The following is a 24,117-nucleotide window of genomic DNA, read 5'->3' as shown; positions in this document are numbered from 1 at the left end:
TTTTCTTTGGAAAAATCTTTGAGGAGATATTACTGAATGTTCAGCACCAGTGCTAAGTGCAAATGAATATGCTTTACAAGCTAAATCTACGCTGTACTGGTGCTTTTAAAGGATGCAGGGCTCTGTGTTATCCAGCTCCTGAGGGAAAGGCACCAATGAGACAGTAGTTGCGATGTCTTAGCATTTTAGCTTTTATATTTTTCATATATTTGTAATCCTGCAATTCTTTAGTGTGTAACTCTAAACTCTATATCGAGTGTTAGCTACTGTTCTCCCAGTTGGGTCAGGCAAAAAAATTCCTCTCCAGGTCTGGGAATCAAGGACACCTCACCATCTCAGCCCCAAGAGATGTAAAAAAAAGTGAGTTAGGGGCAGCAAACTGGGGGTAAATGGCTTCATTATCTGAAGCTGTAATTGGAAGATTAACCCCCAAAATGCAAATGGACCAAAATTATAAAAGTATGAAAACCTGTGACCTGTCATCCATTTTGGGTATAGGCCCTGAGGGGGGCTTTATCTGCCCAAAATGTACCTGAAGGCCTTTCAATAAATATAACTGCATTTTAGTCCCTTAACTTTGCCTGGCCTCTGTTTTTAGGTAGTCCCAAAAAGGCACCAGTTGTGAGAAGAGTGGAACAGGACTGTGATACAGTCGCTTCCACCTACAAGGTTTGTTGGGAAGGATGAAAGTTTGACAAGAAAGTCTCACAGACATGTGTGCCTAGCAGAAAGATTCTTAAATGTAGAGTCTGATGAAGGAATAGAGTTGGAAGCAAGTTTTGATATAGAAGAAAAGAATTGCTGAGCCAGTCTTACTGGATAACCAAGGAGGCAAAGGGTGTGTTAGTCAGAAGGGGTTTTTATGGCTTAGAGGAAAGGATAAACCCACCCCAAACAAGATGATATTACCGAGCAGAAAGACAGCACAGGGAAACAAGCCTGCTGATGTTGCAAGTAGAAAAAAGGTCTCAGAATTTTCCACTGCAAGAAAACTGAAAAACAACTTCTAGCTTAAACTGTAATGTACTAACTGTTAGTGATTGGAGAACAGTAACATGAATATGGTAATTATGGTAGTGATGACGGGCCATAGATAATAGCTAAGGTATAGATTGGTTCTGCTGTATTAAGATGCTCAGCAAAGAAAATTACATAATGCATTGTAACCTAAAGATAAGTCTATAATGCACTGTAACCAAAACCAAAGGGTCTCCAGGCCTGCCTGCAGCTGGAGCTGACAGCTGTGGGCACAGCTCTGTCACCCACCACCCTGGACTGCTGTAACCTCTTGGATGGAATAAACTGCATTTTGGAGAGCTGCCTGGAGTCCCACATCCCTCATTTTGGCTCTTACAGAGGTTTGTGCCCCTCAGTGAACAACTTATATATATATATATATTTTTGTGTATATATACATATGTCGCAGACATCTTTTATGAAAAATCCTTTCTTTAGGATTTTTCCTCTTGAGAAGCTGAGAGGCCTAAAGAACAAAATGTAAACATCGATTATCTGCTGCTGTGGAATGAAACAAGTAAATCTTTGATTGGCTCACATTAGATGTTTCTAATTAACAGACAATCACAGCCCAACTAGCTCAGACAGTCTGAGACAGAGCCTTTGTTATTGTTCTTTCTTATTCTATTCTTAGCTAGCTTTCTGAAGAAATCTTTTCTTCTATTCTTTTAGTATTGTTTTAATGTAATATATATCATAAAATAACAAATCAAGCCTTCTGAAACATGGAGTCAGATCCTCGTCTCTTCCCTCATCCTAAGACCCCTGTGAATAGCATCACATACATATAAAAAAAAAATCAATATATATTTTTAAAGGAACGTGGCAAGAAAATTAAACCCTTTTTCCGATCAGTGTGCGCCGCGCTTTTTTGGGCCGTATTCACGAACAACAGAGACCAAAGGGAGCTACTGACCGTGCAGACGAGGTGGGCTCGGTGGTCTGGCGCTGCATGCGCGCGTTGGGCACGCAGTTCTCCTTGTCCCCCGCCTGGGTGTCCAGCGGCAGGTCCGGCGAGGTGTGGCTGATCTTCATGGAGGCCTCGGGGAAGGCCGCGGGCTGCCCCAGGAACTCCTCGCTGTAGTCGCGCTCATTGGCCTCCGCGCCCGCGTAGTGCAGCGGCTCCTGCTTGCTGTCCTTGTTCCCGAAGGGCAAGCCCCGCTCCCGCCACGGGATCCAGCACAGCTTCCAGGACACGAACAGGGACACGCCGAACAGGGCCAGGCCGCAGGCGGTGACAACCAGGGACAGCAGGCTTATGGAGATGTCTGCGAACGAGAGAAGCGCATCCCTGTCACTCCGCGTCTCCAGAGCGCCAACGCGGAGCCCAACGCCTCTGGGCTGCAAATTTGCTTTCTAATGAATAATTCTTTCCCCCCAAACAGCTTGGAATTCAGTATAAGACTGTCACTATAGGACACGAAATAACACGACGCGGTCACGCAGCTTTCTCAAGGTGAAGAGAATTTTTAATTTTTGACCCTCTCGGAGTTTAGTTGTTAATTGCAGCCCCGAGATGTGCGAAAGGTCTCTGTTTCGGCCTGCACGTCCAGAGAACGAGTCAGAGCTCTTCAGTTTTCATTCTTAAGTTGTTTATTAATTCTTATCTATTAAATTTTCTTTCTGCCCAGTCAAGATCTGCTCAGGCACTCTGACCGCCCCCAGGGCAGTGTTGTCTTTTTATACTACAAACTACGTATAATGTATTTACACTTAATTCCCAATACCTATCACCCATGTTAGACAGTGCACTTCTACTCTAAACCAATCCCAAGTGCCAACATCACTGCAGAAAATGGAGAAGAACGAGAAGAAAAAACGCTAGACATGCCCAGATTCCTCTATCTTGTCTCTAAAACCCCCATTCCAAAAATCCTAACATCTAAATTTTCACCCTGTGATAATTTTATTATTATACTATTTAAACTTCTGTGACTTTCTGTTAAACTTTTCTGTGACCTCATACAAAGCTGGTAATTTGCTCCACGGGTCATAATCAAACCCCCAGGTGTTCTGGGCTGCGTGCCAGGGTCTCCAAGCCCCTTGGTGGGGTCCTTGGCAACTCTGGACACCCAGAGGGATGCACTGAGTTCTGACATGGCTCCAACATTTACAGATTTCTAAAAGTGACAGTGGATTGGAGGGTGACAGTGCCACCTCTCCAATGACACTGGACAAACCAACAGTGTATCAAATTTCTTTTCTCCCATAAAAGAATGCAAAACAATAAGATATTTGCTGAAAGCGTGTGAGAAAGTTCGTTACAGGAATGTAAACATCAGAAGGCTTAGAAAAACTTAAAAAATCAGGGCGACATAAGACTTGAACCTAGCTTAAAATTACCCTCCACAAACTGGGTGAGATGAAAGGTCATTCTAAATCTGAAAAGGGTTGTTTGCTTGCTCACTCAACTTCCTGTTGATGAAAAAGCTGTGCCTGCAGTACATTTTATCTTTTTGGGTTTTTTTTTTTCTTTTCATATCGGGCATGTCCTCCACCTGTTTTACCAATTCTTACTAGCTTCTCTTCCAGAGCCTGTATTAGGCTTAAACAGCATGAAAATATGCACACAAGCACCTCTGTGACATGAATTTTTAAAGTATTTCACTGCTGTATCTTGGTTTATTATTTTAATTCCATTCCATATAATTTTAGACTCATTCCTACATTTGCAAATTATTTTTGACTATGAATGCATGGCTTGCTCTTCGTAATTTAATTAGGATACCAATATCTCTTCAAAACTGAGGTTTAACTGGATTTTTTAACTCCAAAGGTTCTTTCTTTTCTTTTTCCAAATTTCTGGTATAAAAAGGAATGTGCAGATGAGTTTTCTGTTGTTTTTCCCCACATTTCCAGCATTATCCTACTCCATCAACAGAAATAAGTTACTGGGAGTGGGTTTTGCTATGTTTTGCTTTAAGTTGCAGGTTGGGAAAATGACTCAGTGGAACAGCTGTTTTTGTGGTTACAATGTTTTTGAAATGAATCTCTCTGTGGATTACACAATACATCATGCCTTGAACACAATTAGTGAGGATTCTATTTTACTGCCTTAAATTATAAACACAAGCTGATCAAAGCAATTTTTCACACGGTGTGTAGGTTCAGAGTGTCAGGCTGCATCTCTCTAAGCAAACAGCCAGCCTGAATTCTCAAAGGATGGCAGAAGGTTGAAATGTACTTCTTCTACTAAGACAATTATTTAAAAATGACAATTCAGATGAAACGGCCCGGGTCCATTCCAAAATAAAAATAACATTTTTTTTTAAAAAAAGGGGAAAAGTCAATACCTTCTGCCCCTGCTGTGAGTCTCATTCTCACCAGCCAGCCAGATTAAATTTCCACAGTGGGGGGAGTGACACTGCAATCCATTTCACACAGGAGCTGTCCAGTTTATTTTGCATGCTGCAAACCAATTTCAAACAATTTTAGCCAGCATGGCCCTTTCTGTCCTTCTCCCAGTCATATCAAGGCAAAGCTCATTAAGAGTGGGGACAGCACAGCAGCTGCTTGGAATTAGAGCAAAGAGTTTTTTTAGAGCTAAAATTAATTAAAGAAATTCCTCCCATGCATAAAAGGGAATTTGGGAGAGAGTGGAATGGTAGTTCTTGATAATTTTTGAATATTTATTGGTAAACAAATCTGGCAGTGGAGGCAGAGCACAACCCCTTTTTGATTAAAAAGCTGAGGATCAAGGATGAAGAAGTGAAAGACGGCCTTTAGAATAAAGTAATTTGTCTTGGATTCCCTGGAGAAGAAGCAAGAAATACATGAGAGGTCTGCAAAAAGGCCATTTCTGTCAAAGAACTGATTCAATTAAATGACCCAGCATTGAAAGAAATGAGACATTTGGAGTTATCAGAAGCAGCCAGAAGATTACAAGGTGAGAACAGAAGACTGCCCAATGATAAGGGTGTGTGAATACGAAGGTGAGGAACAATTTGAAAAGCAGACCAGCAGTCCCCTACCCTACCTTGAAGGTGACTTTAGCAGAGAAGTTTTTCTAGAGGATGTGGGATCTCAGCACCTCAGGACTGAGGTGCCGAGTCACCGAGACCACCCTTGGGGGGGCTCGGGAGTCCTGGAATGTTGCCAGAAGTGTCTGGTGGCTGGACTTTGATCCTACACAGGAGACGACACCTGTATGAGGATAGGAGGGTTTCACCGGGGTGAATGGTGAAGGGATTAGTTAATTAGAGAGTGAGACACAGGGTTCAGGATTTCTGTACAGGGGGGTTTAGAGAAGTAAGATGGAGGAATTGGGGCATGTCCTGTCCTTCTTCTTCTTCTTCTTCTTCTTCTTCTTCTCCTCCATCTTCTGTGGTGATGGTGGCACTTTGGGATTGGTCATTACTGAAAGTGCACCGGACAATAAGAATAAAAAGGATTGGGGAAAAATGATAAATATTGTACACGTAACTATGGGTATAAAGATAGGTGACCGCCCGGAGGGCAGGGAGTGTGCTCATGGCTGGCTGCTGAGCAGAGCTCTGTCGGGCCGAGAGAAAATCTTTTAGATAAACAATTAATAAACATAAAAACCGAAAGAAGAACTGAAGCCTCTTCTCGTCCTTTGATACGCGGGCTGCCCCAAGGCCACTCCGGGCCTTTCCAGGCCCTCCAAACAGCCGAAAACCGGACAAGAGAACAGACCCTGAGAGAAGGAACACATGGGGGCAACGTGAACTGTTTTTCATTTGGAGAGTCTGGGGGGCTTTAATAACATCTATAACACCATCATCTCACAGCTTGCTTGTGAGAAGCTGGGCAGTAAGCAGTGCAGTTCACAGCAGGAGAGGGGAGTGTTTATCCATCATCCCGGCTTCACTTCTTCCTGACTCCTTTGTGCCAGGAAGAAGTTTTTGTATGAAATTCTTGTTTCTGTGGGTGGGAAAGAGACCATCACGGATCCATCTTGCTTCTGTGGAAGACAGCAGACTAAAGGGTTGTGCTCCTAGCTTTTCCCTTTCATCAGACAGTAATTTTCACATCCTGTGTGCCTGGCAGGCAATTTTCAACAACAGTGCAGATCCATGGTGAACATCTGAGGTGAGCACAGTCCCACGTGAGGAGATTTTTGGCTGCATCCCTGAGCTGCTTTGCTACTCGCCACTTGTGCTGCTCCATACTGTATTTTCTGTGTAATTTTTACTCCATCTCTCCAGATGTCTCAGTTTTTCTAAGCCTGTTTAGCTGTATTCTCCTGTGGTAGCAGTACTCATCTGATGCCAGTGATTTCCTCTGCTTTGTACTGAGAGCAGGGTAAGGCTTTACTACTTTGTCCTCACAGAAATGAGATCTGCAGCACAGAAAGCGCTCCTCAGAAACCCCTCTGTGAATGCCATGCTGCCAGCCAAGCATCTTGATATGAATCCCAAGTCAAAATTTCATAGTTTTACCTTTGTCATCATGGCTGCACTGAGAGCTGAGCTCCCGAATTCCAGCATGTTGATTATGGCATATTGATTATGGCATGTTGCTGCTGGACAATGTGCTCCCCTCCACCAAAGGAGGCCTCTGAACAGACAGAAAACAAGAGGACAGACCTTTAGGGTGGCCCCAGATGAAACATTCTTGAGATTTGGTAGCTGTCTCTAATCCTTTGTCTGTTGAGGCTGTGGCTTCAGTGTGAGAGGACTCAGGAGGCACTGCCACCATCTCCATGCAGCTCCAACCACCAGGAATTCAGCTATGGTTTCCAGGATGGACAGAGGCTCTCTGAATATCCTACTCATGGCATTTTCTTGCAGATACTCTGACGCAATATTCAATTTTTGACCAGGTTTCCATGTTTCAATCGTTTCAATCCCTCTTATTATTCTCCCTCTTCTTATTCTACTGAATTCCAACTCATTTATCTACTATGCCTATCAGCATAATTTTTTCTGGGTTTTTTTAATCTGTTTGTTTTGTTGTTGTTGTTTGTTCGGTTTTGGTTTGGTTATTTTTTTCTTGTAGCAATCACAAGGTTAAAAATGACGTGGAAAAAACACGCGAAATTGAGTTTTCTACCTGTGGGTCACACCATCAATGGTTACCACAGATTGGAGAGATGAATTTTTTTTCTGTGACAGATTTTATTACAGTCAGTGAGATAAAAAACCCCTCAGCCCTTTTATCAAAAAGACTCAGTTTGGTCATTGCTGAATGCTGAATCTTTTTACATTTTTTTACTTACATTTTAAAGTAGATCTGTTACACAGAAAAGAAAAATCCCAATTTTTCTGTCAAGGAATGTATGATAGGAATATAAATTGCCTTGTCTTCAGATTCTCCTATTAAAGAGAATCACAGAACCTTTGGAGAAGGGACCCTGCAGATCATTTAGTTCAACACTCTGCCCAAGCAAGGTCACCTCACACTGAATATGCCCTGATGAAATTTCTCCAAAAATTCAGACCTCCCCAGCCACTGTGAGCAGCCTGTTCCAATGTCTGAGAGCCACCAAGTAGGTTCATAGCATAATCTCACTTTGGCAGGGATGAAATACTAAGTGGGTAACATTTTTTAGATCACAATTACCAAATGCTGTAAGACACAGCTGCACTTTGCAGATTATCTAGTAAAAAAGGAAATTAAATGATGCTTCTATTTGTATTTCAAAGGTTTTTAGTATAGATCCACTGAACATAAACTTTTATACTGACTTTGAATAAAATCATAGATTGTTCTAGAAGAATTTGAATTGTCTTGAACTTTTACATGGATGGTGCATGAGTGTTGTGTAGATAAGATTAATGTGTAGTGATTCCATTCAAATACTGACAGTACCACACTGCAAGCCTGTGACTTGTTTTTCTGGAATAAATGGTTGTGCTTTACCCTCTAAAACTCTGATGCTGAAAAATCTCACCAAAAAATCAGACAAGCAAAACACACAGAAATGTGTTTGTCTTCTCATATGTGAAACAAGGATTGAAGAATTTTTTTTTCCTTCTTGTATTTATTAAGTTACCATTTGGATTGCTAAATTTTATACAAAATAAAATATCTAAATTAGCCAACAATGGGAAAGGTCAATAGCTAATGCAGATCAATTTATGTGTCTAGACATGCAATTGGAGTTGTGGAGTCAAAAAGCACAAATTATGCTGTTTGGATTTGTCTGCCTCCAAAAGATTCAAATGAGAGCCAACATATGATAAATAAAAAACAACTGAACAGGCAATTTCTCATCATCCAGGCGCAGAGATGACATTTAATCAAAGGAACTGCTGATCAATAATGTAATTATTTAGACAATCAAGTTGTAGGTTGCCTGGATGTGACTGGTGTTCTACCAAATGAACTCCTTTCCCAACAAACTGGCTGTAATTTGGTTTAACTCGAGGTTGAATGAGTTTTACTAGAATCCTAACTGGGAGAGTTCTTTACACATTCTTATCAAAGTACAACAGGCTTTCTTTTCTCTGCTGATTTACTATCATTTTTATTAAAATGACTATTCTAATATTCCAGAAGTATTGTAATACACAGTGGATCTGTTGGGTGAAGTTTGGCTGGCAAGTGGTGAAACAAACCTTAGCAATTCAAAATCTTGCAATACAGATATTTTTAGTCCAAGACAAGCAATCTTTCCCTATTTATACCCAACAAATTGCAAAAGGCATTCAAATAAAAGAATGAAGCTCATTTTTTTTCTGAATAATCATATTACTAGAATATAGGATATATTGAGACAGATCAATCTTTGCAAATATGATTCCATCCAAATTCAGTGGAAATTTCAAGCTGTCATTTTCTGAAGGAAAAAAATACTCTTCTCATTACCTTTTTGTTGTTTGGGGGGAGGCTTTAAGCAATATGTTCAGAAGTCCAGTTTCTTGAAAAACAATGAAAACATCAGCGCCTACTTCTGAAATCCTAGCTGTGCTTTTGACAATCTAAATTGTTTTTCTTTTGTGCAAATACATCCATGGAGGGCTAGTAGCCATCATTCAGCTCAGTAGTTGTACAGCAGCAACAACTGGAGAGGTTTTTTAAACCTAAAACCCTAAGGTTTTAAACCTAAAACCCCAAGTTTTCCATTGGAGAAGGGTTAGGATCAAGTACCCGAAGCAGTTTTAGCCTGGTATTGCACTGTAGTTTCCTCTGTGCTTCACAAGTTTTCCTTAATTAACATAACTGGCATTTGTTCAGGATGGAAGGTGTCCCTTGGCAAAGACTCCTGGGACAGAGGAATAATTCCCAGCCAATGTATTCTTCTCTGAAATGCTGTTAATTATCCTTAATACCACGTTTAGAAACTTTCAGGGCAATTCTTTAAAGGAAGGCAGCTGAAAACCAGGGGAAGGAATCTCAGATTAAATTCATTTTGTAACCCGTACATGCTCCACCTGCGTGTGACCCTGACATTTATGAGTGTGGACCAACAAAGCTGGCCTCAATGAGATCAGTGTCAGGGCTTCACATGGCAGTGACATTCTCCATGCTCTGAAAATGTATTTGTAGCTGGGTCTCACTGGTATTTGAGGCTGTTATTAGCTTTTAGTGATTTTTTTTTATTCCCTGGTTGTGTGTTCTACATCTTCTAGGTAGGCTTTAGGGTATGTAAAGCTCTTGTGTTGGTTAAGACACTGTTCTAATCCTCTGAGTGGCTTGCATGTCTTTTTATTCCTGAAAAGTGTTACAAATTCCACTTTATCAGTGTGTGCCTTCTCTTCATCTGCTTTGCTATGGTTACAAATTTAATGTTTTTTGCAGGTACTGTTTAACATTAACTAAGCCTCATAAATATAATCCTGGACTTCACTAAGGTACTTGTCAATCAGTTTAAATCTACATAAATTTCACAGCACAATTTCAATATGAAATCAGAGTTACTAAATGGCCATACAAAATATTCACAATAAAAAGGGCAAAAAGAGTGAAAGATTTGTTTGTGCAGAGTATTTTTCTAGCAGGAATCACTGTGATACAACTCCAAACTGACATAAGATTGACATAACAGTTTATTGATAAGGTCAGAAGACTAAATCTTTATGCAAAAAAACAAAACCAAAACCAAAAACCAAAATAAACAAACCAACAAAACCTAAAGCAAATTGTTCAATGGACATTAAGTAACAAGAAAAAAGTACTCAAAACACAGTAAATTACACCTTTTTTTGTTTTGCAAAATAAAAGTTTTGCTTATTAAGATGAAAAGTTACGTAAGCAGAATGTCTTGTTTGTAATTCAGGTAAGGTCATTTCACACTCAGATAGTTGATTAATTACAATTGAAATTGTATGTGAACTTGTTCTAAGAAGAATTTATTACTGTTTACACAGCGGATCTCTAATATATTTAGTCTGCATTAATGTGAATATCTTTGACAACTTAGCTGACACATAATACTGTGCTTCAGTTTGTAAGTGACAAAAAAGCCTTCCCTAATCAGACAGCTGGCTGCATGAACAGTGAATTTTGAAGACAGACTTGAGAGGAGTCGTATGTCCAAGGGCTTGCATTCTTCCCTGCCATCCTGCAGGGGTATCTACTGACAAGGAATGATGCTGTTCCTCTGGTGGAAATGAAATCTTCTGCTCCACAAGTGACATGGTCACAAAGTGCAGTAGAAAAAAGAATTTTTCATGTCTGCAGTAAGATTTTCCCAGGTTCCCATGCCTCATTCTTGCTTCTTGTTGCTTATTATTGATTTCTCTTTCAATACACACTTCACACAACTGATAAAATGTGCAAAATTACTGTATACCTGGGGTTTTGTAATGCTGAGTGTAAAAAATTATAAACTGGGGGAAAAAAAATCTATAAATTAAAATATAACAGAAGAGAGGGCAGCAGTTCTAAAGACACCACGTGAGATTTTCAAGTCCTCTGTGTATGGAGATGGCTTTAATGGCTCTATTTTACCCTGTTAGGAAAAATCATGGGGAGTGATGCATCTGCAGGACAGGAAAAGTAGCTGGAGCAAAGGAACACGAAATCTTCTAAAAGCCATTTGGCATTTGAGGCATGGTTATGTTTTAGCTAAAAGGGAAAGCTGGTGATATTGATAGTGGAAAAGAAATTTTGGGGGTAGACACTCACACTGCAAATTCCTGTGACCATCAGTCCTGTGAGGTCCTTCACAGTGAGAAGTTGTGCTTTGTAGGACTTTGTAAAGTTCCTGTGACTTTTTCTGCTTCTTCTTTGCACGTGTTAAATCACAGAATCAGATTATTTATTCCAAGAAAACAATTACTATGATACACTTTGACTTTTCTTTTTCTTGCAGGATCCTTCACAAAGTGAAGCAGAGATGGTAATTAATGTTTAGCAAGTGTTTATCCTGGCTTTTTTTATGGAATGCAAAGTAGAAGTTCCTGCAGTAATTGAAGAATTTAACTTCTCATCTAGTCGAACAAAATGACTAGTCACTTTTGGCAAATACTGTGTATGCTCCCTCATTAGCAAAATGAAAGGTTTTAATAGCAAAATGAATGATGGAGAATGAATAAAGAATAACCTACGAGAAATTTTCCAGTAGAAATTTTTTTTTTGACAAATTGCGCATGTTAAAAATTATGAAACCATCAAGATTTGTGAATATTTTAATGACTAAGCCATCTGAGCTCACATTAATCTTGAATATTATGACCCTATGAATAATAATGAAGAGAAATTGCCATTTATTTCTGTATATATTGCCAGCAGCAGGAAGCCCCCAGGTTATGGAAGAGCAAACAGCTCATTTGAACCATGCCAAAAAGCTCCAGGTTCCATTATAGTCCTTGAAAGCCCAGTAAGCTGCAATAATAGTAAAGTGTTTTAGAGTACTAGAGGAAATGACAGAGCAACATTTCACTTCCCATTTGTATGAAAGTGTACAGTAATATTCTCCCAAAGTGCTCAAAACAACAGCGAGAGAGATCATAAAATCATAGCATGGTTTGGGATCATCCCATCCAACCCCTCTGCCATGGGCAGGGCCACCTTCCAAAATTTGGGAAATTAAACTGATTCAAAGGACTGGGAGATGTAGACAGAGCACTAAAGAATATGAAGGGCTGTTTGAGCTTCCACAACATTTAAGTTTCACATTAATACCTGAAACCTAAATATATACACACAAGCCTATAACCTGATTAATATGATCAACAGATACTTTCTCAGAGACAAATAGTTAATAGGAGCTCTGTTGCTCATACACTTCTAGTCAAAATCTGTATTTTTCTTTCAAACTTCCAATTTTTTTCCTACTAGAAACACTGAATTTAATATACCAGTGGTCTCTCCTCCATAATCTTATTAAGTCTAGTGGAAACCCTTAGCCTTTCTGATTTTGAATAACCTAAAAAAATATCTATTTTTGAACCTTTCTTAATTTTTAGGTGTATTTTGGTTTTGGGGTTTTCAAAATAAATATGTAAGAAATAAGACAGTATTACTTTTCTGGACAATTTACATAGAGTAGAAGTGCAAGCTTCTCTTTAAAGTCAGATTGCTTGCAATGGAAACGAGGTCAATTATTTCATTAGCTTCCTTTTCAGAATCAACGACTCTAAGCCTACATTATGGGAGTCTGGCACTCCACAGTGCTTCAATATTTACAATACTTGCTTTACATTGAAGGAAGAGCCAAAATTCATTTGCTTTCTCTGTACTGACAGATCATAAAAAGGTTGTCACGAGTGTTGAAACCTCACAAGGGACTTCAAGAAAGTTGCCTGTATAGACTGAGATGGATAAGGAGGAACATAATTGCTTGTTGCCATCACAAATCACTAACATCTTAAGCTGATTAAACATCTTAGCCTGATTTTTCTTTTAAGAGGAGGTTGCTGGCACAAAGGGAAATAAAGGCAGCCTTGAAAGCATTTATCTTTCTCAGATGAGGAGCCAGATGTACTGCAATACTCGCATTGACTTCTGTTAAAAATATTTCAGCCACGGCTAATGTATTCTGGGTCTGTTGTTTTTTTGTGAATTAAGGGTTCCCACTTTATAAAAGGAAGATTTTTGGGCTGATCCATAAGTATTAGGGTGTGATGAAAGCCTTACTGGCAGGGATATTTACTACTAGAAAAGATAATGAATTAATAATGTACCATTAAATCATGTCTACTATGAATTCACTGTTAGAAAAAAAATATGGAATATATTTTTTTTTCAATTCATACTCCACTGATAGAGAGCAAAAGAAATAGCTTAAGACTTTCAGAATTATGAGTGGGTAATTCTGGAAGTCATAAAATCATAGAATCATTCGGGTTGGAAAAGATCCTTAAGATCAAGTCCAAATGTCTTGTCTGTCAACAGCACTGTCTAAGAGAAAACTGCAGAACAGATATGAAAACAGAGAAAATCAAGAGAAATCTGAAGTGAAACATCTTAGGAATGCAGCAGCTAAAGAACAGAACTGAGAAACAGATTTGATAATATTATCATTCAGACTGCTCTTCTTCTTTTTCATTCCTAGACATGGATTATTTTAAAGCTAAGATGCTCTTGGAAGCCTTCCTAATTTTGGCAAATCTGAATACAGAAAAGAACTTCAACTTGCTTATTTTTGCAAAGCATATACTAAAGAATGTATGCTTTGAGTAAGATTTGAATATATCTGGATTGCTGTTTTCTTGGGTTTAATTGTACAGCCATGCAAGACATTTTATTTAAAAGCAATCTGTAGAAAGAACAAGAAGCAACAACTCTTGTAAACAGAGCAATTTCTTATGAACTCAATCATTTCATGTTGTATTTAGTAGTGAATATAAAATTGCAACTGGAAAGCTTGAGGGGTTTTTCTTCTTGTGTTTCTCATTCCAATTCTGCAGCTTTCTCAGGCAACAGCAAACTGAAGGTACTGTAGCTCACTGAGGGATGAATTCAGGGCTTTACTCTCTACAGCTGCTGATTTAAGCACTTTGAGCTGTGATAGATTAAAAAGAGGAAGAAAAAAATCAAGATGACAATAAATCTGAGCCATGCACTTCAGCACCAGTGAAGCAACCATGGGATTGCTGCTCTCCAACATAAACGTCAGAGTTCACGGATGGGATGCAAAACTTCTGTCAGTGACTCAGGAAGATTAGAGTATTAATATGCCCTTAAATTCCCTACGTGTATGAATATGCTTTTAAATTTCCTGGGTGAAACTGGGCACCTCTACCTGGGGAAACATGGCCCTGCCACACTCAACAAATCACTCACTGGGAAAAGGGCAGGAGCTGCTGAGAACCTGCTGGATTCATGAGGAAAACGAATCTTTACAAGGAGACAGGTGGGGGACAAGGGACAAAGATGAGACTTGGGTATAACCCCACATGCTGTCAACCCTGATCCCTCTGGTACCTTCCTGTTAGCAACACCCATAGCTTTGGACCCACAGAATAATAAACCAGAAATGCCACACAACAATATCAATCACTAATTCTTTAAGGCTAGAACTCCTGGCAAGTATCAAGATGAAGATATTTCAGCATTTATGAAAAACAGCCCACTTTTGCCTTTCTGCCTCTATGTAAAACCAGACATTTTCCAACAAATGCAGCCCTGCAGAAGGGCCTGCTGTCCTAGAAGTTAATTTATTTTTCATTCATCTTGACATAAAGGTCAAGATAGTAATGCTTCAGCATTTCAGGGTTTAAGGCTGATAGTAGCTTCACCAAGCACATCAGCCTTGCATGTCTCTGGAGGTTTCAAAAGCTGCAAGGGGCCTTGTGGTAGATTTTGCACCTAAGAAAAGCAGGAGGTGTTTTTATTTCAGATATTTAAAATCACTGTGAGCCACAACTCAGGAAACCTCTGAACACCAGAGACTAAGGCCAGAGAAAGGATCAGAAGCTGTTGTGCTCATACAAAAAGTCATTTACAGCAATGGCTGCATGTTGAACTCTATTTAAGGGTATCAACCACTTTAAAGAAGTGCATTAATTTGATGCATGTAAAAATATCCAGCCATTAAAATATGAATTGTTAATATCTTAAAACTGTCCTGAAGATTTTGATCTATTTCCCTCTATGACAATGAACAGGCAGACTTCATACACTCCATTTTTCCAACAATGCAGATGGATCCACACCCATTTACTTTGCTTTGTGTGTTGAGAAGTTTCCCCTTCTCTTTCTATTCTTCTCCCTTTTTCCATCCCTCCCCTCTGCCATACACACTCACACAAGACCATCCCAAGTCTAAGATACATCAGCATGGGTGGAAAGATAAGATTCTGAAGTATGTATTAAATACATATAAAACGACCACTGGCATAAGCTTAATAAATAATATCTATTAACATAAGCCTGGAGGGCTTTGGTGGTCTAAAAAATGACTAATGCTGAGTAGGATGGCTGGAGCCACAGGCCCTTGCTGTGTTTTGATGGAGCTGAAAGGAGCTGAGAGAGAAAGCCAAATGCAATCTTCCCTCCTTGACCTTACAGGGGCTGAGTCTCCCTCCCTGGAGGGGTTTGAAAGGTGTCCAGGGCACCTTGGCACTCAGGGCCAGGTTTTTGTGGAATTCCCAGGGCTGGCTTAAGAGTTGGACTCAATGATCCTAAAGGGGCTTTTCCACCCTTAAATATTCTATGCTGATTCAATGAAGATGTCATCAGTCATCAGTGAGCTCAGAATTACAAAGGTAAACCATCTAAAGCACCTACGAGAGCCCAATTTAAGGACTCATTTAATTACTCTTCAGGAGTGATTAAGAGGAGTTGACACTTTCTTGTCCAAGTCTCCAGACCACCTCTCTGATGCACAGTTACTTCATTAATGTCCATCAATTTACAATATTGACCTCCAGGATTATGACAGGAAGGTCCATTAAAAATATTTTTCTCCGGTGCTTTCAAATATCATACTAATAGGAAAAGATATGAAAATTCAGATTTCTCATCAGAAAGATGTAATTTATAATGTTTTAAAGAGCAATTTGCAAGCTATTTTTTTTCAGTCTTTGTTTAAGTTTAGTGACCTCTGCTATTTATCTGGGACATAAGTGATAGCCTTCTGTCCTTATTTAAATAATCAATGAATCTGCTGTTGTTGATAGGGTAATTATTTTTTTTTAATCAAGATTTACTCATGAAAGCTGTGAGAATGCATAAGAATGTGTCTGGACAGACACAGTTAAAACCACTGTGAATAAATCTGTTTCAGTAGAATGTTAATGGAATGCAAACAGCACAGAAATGTGTTCAGAAACCCTAGTGGATATTTGAAGAATTGTTTGTTTTTCTATTCACAATACCAAGTAGGCCATAGAACAAAGCTGTTAAATTATCTCAGTGATTAAACTGTTAATCACTAAGCAGCTTTTCCATTTATAATTGTCCAAGTTACTTAAACATCTTTTTAGAAACAGGCAAACCAAGACACGGAATGGAAACCCACGACACAGCACAGCTCTCAAGGTGAGCCTCTGGAAAAGAGGCTGAAAAGTTAAAAATGGAACCTGGATCTTCTCACTCCTCACTGTGAGTCTAGCAGCTTTCCAGTTGCTTCTAGAGAAGCGTGATGCAACTGAAGAGAAGGGAGGCAGGGAGCCTGACAAGCACTGCTCAGCCCACAAGCAAGGTATTGACCGCCAGACAGCTGGGACAGCTTTTCCAAATAAAAAATCCGGTTAAAAAGGAGTTAATTAAATAACTGAGTCCTGAGAAAGCTGCCATTTCTCCAAATGCACCTGCTTTCAGCAGGCACACGGCCAACACGTGAAGGACTGAGAGGATGAACAGATTTTGGAGAAGGAAGGTGATACAGGCAGCTGAAAAGCCACGTCACCAACCCTGCAGAGTAAAAAAACCTCATGCTGAGAATCATTTCTTAGGTTGTAAAGCAGAAGGATTTCTCTTTTTTTCCAGACTAGATTCTAGGAAGACTGAAATACCATGAATCACTGATATCACTGAATCATGAAGACTGAAATATCATGAATAGAATGGTTTGGGTTTGGAAGAGACCTTAAAAACCATCTACTTCCAAGCCATCTGCCAAGGGCAGGGACACTTTCCAACAGACCAGGTTGCTCAGAGCTCCATCCAACCTGGCCTGGGACAATTCCAGGGATGAGTCACCCACAACTTCTCTGGTCCTCACCACCCTCACAGCAAAGAAATTTTTCCTAATATCTAATGTAAACCCACAGTCATTCAGTGTGGAGACATTTCCCTTTGTCCTGTCACCACAGGCCCTTGTGAAAAGTCCCTCTCCCTCTTTCTTGTGGGCTCCCTTCAGGTACTGGAAGGCCACATTTAGGTCACCTTCTCTTTTCTGGGCTGAAAAACCCCAATTTTCTCAGTTTTAACTTGTAGGAGAGATGCTCCATCTCTCTAATCATCTTGTTGGCCTTTGGTTCATATCATTCCTGTGCAAACTACAAAGCTCCAAATCAGTTATAATCAACATCGGTAATAAAAACTAAGAAATAGAGGTTTTGATAAGTGTAGCAATTCTGGAAGATCTAAGCAAAAAATCCAAGGAATGGTATTTATGTACAATCTTTAATGATTCCTGCAGTTAAGATTTGTAGTTGTCTTCCATGCCCCAAGTGATACACCCCATTTTCTTGTGGAATATGCAACTGTGTTGCTACATGCAATTGCTGTCAAAGTTAACAGCCTCTTTCAAGTTGGAATTCTGCAGATTTCAATCTTGCTGTGCTTTCTTCTGAAGCAAACTGCAGCACTTCTTTTATAATCTTTTACAATCAAAAGACCATTTTACATATTACATAAGAACCTTAATCTGATAATTAATTGAATGGAGAATAGCAAAATAATTAACAGGATGAAAAGTAAGATCTAAACTAGTTTGAATATCCTGGAAATCAGTTCATGGTATTTAGGCTTGCTTTTTTTCAATTTGCAAGAGTTGAAAAAAAATTCCTTTTTCATCCAGCATTCTGATAAAAGATATTTTTAATGTTTTACATGTACAATTATTGCCACTATTTGTCAAATCCAGACTCTTGGAGATATTTTGTGCTTGCAGCAAGCAGAATCTATACTCCCTACTATAAAATGCATTAGACTGGATTTACATTTTCTTTAATTAAGTTGGATCTGTATCTTGCCTCCTGAAATTATTTTCTCCAGAAAAAATTAGAACAGCTAGTTTCTTAACATGAAGAATTGAAGAGTATCCTCTGCTTTGGCAAGGATAGCAATGAAATTTCTGATTAGAAATTTCCAACCAATCCACTACCACATGAAAAGAGCAGGTGCCCTCATCCTAAAGCTGAGAACCAGACCCGTCCTCCAGCATCCAGCCTCTGGATGAGAGCAGGAGACAACGCAGCTCTTCAGTCCTGGGAAGGAAAATTTTGCAGATTCCTGTTGTTGATCTGTGAGAACGGCTTCCCTTTTTTTTTTTTTTTTTTTTTTTTTTTTTTTTGCTGCCCTAGACTGTTTCTTGGCAAAGCTCTTCATTTTATTGAGGTTTCTAGACAGTCCATGCTAATTCTGGAGCCTTGGCTGCTTAAATAGCAAATATTGCCAGGATAAACTGGCAGAGGAATTCATGTGAGCCATTCAGTGCTGCTTCTACCTTGTGACCTCGAGGATGTGGAGCAAATACATTGCTTTAAAGAACTCCAGTTCCACATGCAGAAGGAATTGCTCTGTCTTACAGACAGCACAAGAACTCGTTAACTTTGGTCCTGGTGTGCAGAGAATCCAGCTCCTCTTGCTGTGTCCCACAGTTTGGTGATGGAGATGGACTTGTCCTGCCTTTATGCACAAGCTCCTGTCCCTGAAGTCAGGGAGATTTCAAGTATAGGAGGGCTGTGAGTTTGGAACGTGGATGGTAGCTAAGTCTCTGTAATTTTCTACTCTGAAGAAAAGTCCCTTACCACAAAGGTCCCCTTATTTTGAGTTGTGTTTTTGTAAGCAATTAACTCACCATTTTTGAGAAGCAAACATCAAACCAGCAATGTGCTGTGTGCCTCAGAATAAATACAGTATAGCAATTATGGTTAATTGCATATGAGATTCTCAACGAGACTGGGGATGAAACAAGGGTGACAAGCAATTTACCAGACTGCACTTTCAGTGCCAAAATCAATTACAACATTCCAAATCCTGTAAACATTAATAGCAAACTATGTGTCATTGTGCAATGTCCAGCATGTACTGTCTGGCTGTGGGGAAGATGCAGTAACAGCTCCTTTAAAAGACAGCCAACAGCACATATTTATAGAGGAAGAACAAAATATCTCCATGTACATAAAAATATCTGCATGTACATATATTGCTCCAGAGTGTTTAGGCCAGCCTCTGGATGTCATTGACAGCATAAATACAGAGTAATAATTAATTAATTTCTAAGCAATGCTAAGCAATGCAGAATGAGGCTGAGCATGAGGCTGAATTCATAGCACCGAGCTCATTATTCAATTTGGCTCACTACTGGATGGTAGTACCAGGGGATTACAAATCCCTCTGGGGGTTATTCTGCAGTGAAATACCACCAGTTGCACAGTATCCTACTTCTAAAACAGAATTTCAAATGTGCTAGCTTCACTCAAGCAATAAACAAGAAAGAGAAGATAAACAACCTTACCAGAGAGAGAAATTATAATCACAGGGTATGGCACAGATTTTTAAGATGAGTTCAATTACAATCAGTGGTACCCTTCTCACATGATGCACGCACCAGGCTCTCCAGGTGGATGCACACAAACAAATGGGATGTAGGGAAGGGATCACCAGCCCTGAAACCTCCTTCCTGCAGACTGCTCTTCCTTGGGCCTGTTCCAAGGGGAGAACCCCTGCTCTCCTCATCTCCCTGCCAGAATTACAAGGAGTGTGAAGGAGATGTTGGTGTCAGCCCCTTGTTCCTAAAAACCACGACACCACTGCTGTGGGATGCTTAAGAGAAGTGGAAACACTTGAGCTTTCATGTCTTCTCTCCTCCTCCAAGACTTTCTCAGCTGGATTGCTCTCAAATCTGGGGTTTTCCTTGCCTTCCAAGAACTTAAAAAGTTCTGCTGCTTGTAAGGGAAAAACAAACACAATGGACGGTAAATTTATAGCCACAGTGTCTTCAACTTCTGGTCTCTAAAAATAGCAATGGGGATTCTCATTTCTCCAGAGATACACCCCACTTTTCTTCCTAGCCGGAATACACTGATGGGATTTGCTAACTTTTCAGCCACTTCAGCGGAATGATTTTAGGATAGCTTTGGGAACTTGGTACTTTTTTCTTTGTCAGCCAACACAGGTAGATAAGGCACCCACCAATATCTACTTCTTGTTCTGGTTCTACATGGCCCCTCAAAATAAATGAAGAAATGAGGTTGAAAGAAGAAAAGAACATCACTCATCTTGATTATATTAGGGGAAACAATACCTAAAACTGAATTACAGGAACAGTACTGTAAATATTTCCTTTAGACTCAGGTGCTTGTACACATCCTTCTCTCAAGAAGTCCTTGTGATCCCATGTCCTTAAAATCAACACAATTCCCATCATTGGGTTGACTCAGATGATTGCAAGAAAAAAAAAAGGAATAATTTTTTGACTAAATGCGAATGTTAAGAAAATAGGAAACTTTTCACTTGTAGGCATGACATTACATTCATTAAGAAAAAAACTGACAAAAAAGAAGGGAAAAGGACCAAGCACTTCCAAGAACTGCATGTTCCAAACCTCCAGACTTGTGGAAGTTTGCTGTTAGTGGGTTGTTGAGAAGAGTTACCCACTGTAATTCCTCTGGAGCACTTTCATGTAAGGGGTGGGTAATTAATTCTGTATGTTTCCTAAACATGAGCACAACATACATTGAGGCATCCTGAAATGAATAAACAAATAGATATCCTTAAGAACAAGTAAACAGAGCCAGTAAAAAGACACTCTTTAATTCCAAATGGGAAGGGGACCCAAACTGGAAATGGGGCATGTTAGAAACATGTCTCTCTCCAAGAAAAAATATGTTTTATTCTGCATTTCTGCTGCAATAATGTGAACAGGATTACCATGACCATATTCCTTTCAGTTTCAGTCTCAAATGGTGTCACACCAAGATGTGCATTTGTAATCCAAGCCGGGCCATGAAAGCAAACACTCAAAACTCTGAAATTATGCTGAAAATGGGGCAGTAAACAGCAAAATGCTGGAATATGCAAAAGATTACCTAAAGTTACCCTGTTAGAGCTGTTGTGGTGTCAGATACAGGCTGGAGCAAGAGGCATGATTTGAGTCTGAGAATGTAAATCCAAATTTACAAAAAGGTTATCATAAATAAATTCCATAGCTGAACAGATGAAACCCAGCACTGAAATAGAAGTTTTGAAATCCTCCTCATGCTTTTATTTAGTCCCATTTGAATGTGTATTCCACAAAATCACTGCCTCTCAATTATGGCTTCCTTGCTGATAACAGAGGCACATTTCTATTTGCTAACCCACACAGAAGGAAAATGTATTCTGTTTATTATTTATAAGAGTAAAGTGCTGAGAGGCCCCAGCAAAGCCCAGGCTCTTATTTCGTGTTTGCTATGAAAATAGAGTGAGCCATATTCAGGCTGGCTACTTTCCACCTAAATCCTTGGGCCCACAGTTTTCTCTTGGCTGCTTTTTTGGCCGTTTTCTGCTCAACGCTTTACTGACATCACACTTGAGACATGCCCTGCTTTCTCTGCTGATTACAGACAGGGCATTAGATGGAATTTTTACTGCATATCACTACTGAAAAAGCAGCTGAAAGGGTAGGGAAAACCAGCACTGAGAGATTTCTACAAGATCACATCTCAAGTGCACAATTCAAAAAAAACACTGAGTATTAGTTTTCACAGTCTCCAGCTAGTAATCTATGGCAGCCAACTAAAGCATGACTCCTGTCTCTAAAAAACATCCCTGAGTCAAACACATTTGTATTAACAGATTGGTGAGTAATACTTGATTAGCAGGCTTTACAGGCAGGCACCTCCTGGGCTGTTTTGTGTGTTCACAGCTCTCCTCAGCTGGGGTGAAGTCCTTCCATTACCTTGAACCAAGTGCGTCAGCATCGCTCCCTCCATCCAACTGCTGAGTCAGGAAATACTCTGTCAAAAGTTGCTTTTTCCCCCCCCCTTTTTTTTTTTTTTTTTTTTTTTTCCAGAGGCTAACAGGTAAGAGAATAAGCAACATTTGAGTTTGTGAAAAAAAACAGTGGTATTAATATTTATCTCAGGATGACCTAGGGTCTATTTGCTGTCATTTACTGGGAACAGTACTTCTTGAATGCTGCAGGAGGGGAGCTTCCCTGCTCATCAAGGCTGGTTATGCAACACTTCTGTATCTAATGTGTGTTTTCTTTTCCTGTCTTAATAAAACTATTTTTATTTATTAGCAACATCTGCAAATTTAAGAACCCCAGCACGTGCTATACTACGTACAAGGAATCCAAGATCTTATGTGAATACCCACTGTGAGGTGATGTTTCCTTTAACGTCAATGAATCTATCCTTGCAATTATTAGTTGCCAACTATGTTTCAAACCACTGGGACTGCCACAAAAGAGAAAGAATTGCTCTTCTTTTACAGCTTGGGAAGTTTTATACTGCTGGAGTCCAAGGACTTACATATTTCCCAGATGAAGGACTTACATATTTCCCAGATGCAGCTGGCTGTTCCTGCTGTCATGCAACCCACTACCCTCCTTTACTGATTGCTTTATCACATCCAGTTTGCTCACATATCTTTGAGATAGCATTTTAAGGCACTAATTTTTCAGCTTTCTCATCTGCTGTGCTTGGTGAGAAAATAAAAAGGGATTTTCACTGGCCTTGATGCAGCAGTGAAGACTTGAGAAAGGAAAAGAGAAGAGGATGGAGGGACTGCACAGTTTCCTTGTCTCTCCATCTCCTGTACAGCATATGTCACAGCAGATACTGTCAACAGGGCTGGGGAAAAGAAGCAAACAATGGAGAAAGAAAGGCAAAAGGAAGAGAGCTGTTAAATTTACCCTTGGCAAAAACACCCCACAAAGGCAGCAAGATCAACCTGAGAGGAAATCCAGAGTGGGAGAAAATTTGGGATGCTGCTCAAGAGAATAAGACCTGGTGAAATAAAAGGCAGTCCTGATTTGGGGTTTTGAATTCCCTAATTCCCCTCCTCCCTGGCTCTCATGATTTTGAATGAAACATTAATACTGCTTCAGATGCTTCTTCCCTCCAAGGCCAATCAGCTGCTCGGCAGGGCGTGAAGCGGTTGTTCATTTGAACAGCTAACGAGGGACTGGAAGGACAGAGCTCATTCTGAGGCTTTTCCAGCACCGCTGAAGCTCACATTTGTCTTGACACACAGGGAATGACCTGAAGAGCCTCTGAAGAAGAGGAGTGGTGTGTTAATTCTGAGTAAACAACCCCGAGTTGTCAGCAGGGATGATTTTTCACGATAGGGCCGTAAACATTCAGTTTTGAGGCTGGAGTAGACACCTCGTCCTGCTTAGTGCCATGGCAACAACTACCACTGTAAATCTTCCACAGAGAGAGAGGTGCAGAAAAAAGGGAGGTAAAACTGCCAAATGACCAAAAAATGTTAGATCCCAAGCTTTCCATTATAACAAAATTACTGCTTCATCTCTCAGTGCGCCGAGCCTTTAGGATAAGAAGTGAATCCCGAGACTGAATTTTGGATGTTCCTGAGGGTGAAAAACTGCTTCCCCCTAATCTGGGAAGGAAAGAAAAGTTGAAGTGGCTGAAGATGCTGCCGGTCCTGTTGCAATTAAGGTCTGCTCTGGTTTCCAGCTCCCAAGAAAATGAGAAAAAAAAGGAAGAAAAATCCATCAAAAGAAGAAAGAGCAGTTTTTGTTCACAGTGCTGGGTCTGACTTGTAACACTACAGAAGGACCTATAGAGTAATCACCATCCAATCTCTCTGGCAAACCTATACCTGTGCACTGCTATTTTGGGAACTGCTTTTAGCCATTTTATCATCACTGGCTCCTAGCAGCAGCAGGAAAGAAATCATCTTGACTAGTCAATTTGCTCTTTATAACACAATGACAACAGAACAAGAGACAGGTACAGAACGAATAAGGTAGGCAGGAACAAGACATTAACTTGAGAATGAGAGCAGATATAAAAATGTTACACCTTCTGCAGCTCAGAAAAGCTGGCAGGAACAGTGATGCTGCTGCACAGGGAAGAGTCAAGGTGACAGCTTTTCCAAAATAGGGGAAGCCAAAATGGCCAA

At 39.9% G+C, this 24,117-nt stretch overlaps 1 protein-coding gene across 3 annotated transcripts in view; it reads right to left on the bottom strand.

Moving 5' to 3' along the window:
- Window positions 1–24,117, bottom strand: part of SYT9 (synaptotagmin 9) — a 72,105-nt gene that overhangs the window by 35,757 nt on the left and 12,231 nt on the right. For all 3 annotated transcript variants that reach the window (XR_010440652.1, XM_064715686.1, XM_064715687.1), the window contains exon 2: window positions 1,934–2,285. Coding sequence is in view for 2 of the 3 variants with exons in the window: in XM_064715686.1 (XP_064571756.1) it covers window positions 1,934–2,285 (352 nt within the window). In the remaining variant the exon portion in view is untranslated. The remainder of the gene's footprint in view (window positions 1–1,933; window positions 2,286–24,117) is intronic.

Source organism: Zonotrichia leucophrys, chromosome 5 (assembly GCF_028769735.1).
Source record: "Zonotrichia leucophrys gambelii isolate GWCS_2022_RI chromosome 5, RI_Zleu_2.0, whole genome shotgun sequence".
Taxonomy (NCBI): Eukaryota; Metazoa; Chordata; class Aves; order Passeriformes; family Passerellidae; genus Zonotrichia; species Zonotrichia leucophrys.
This window is presented reverse-complemented; position numbering and strand designations above follow the sequence as displayed.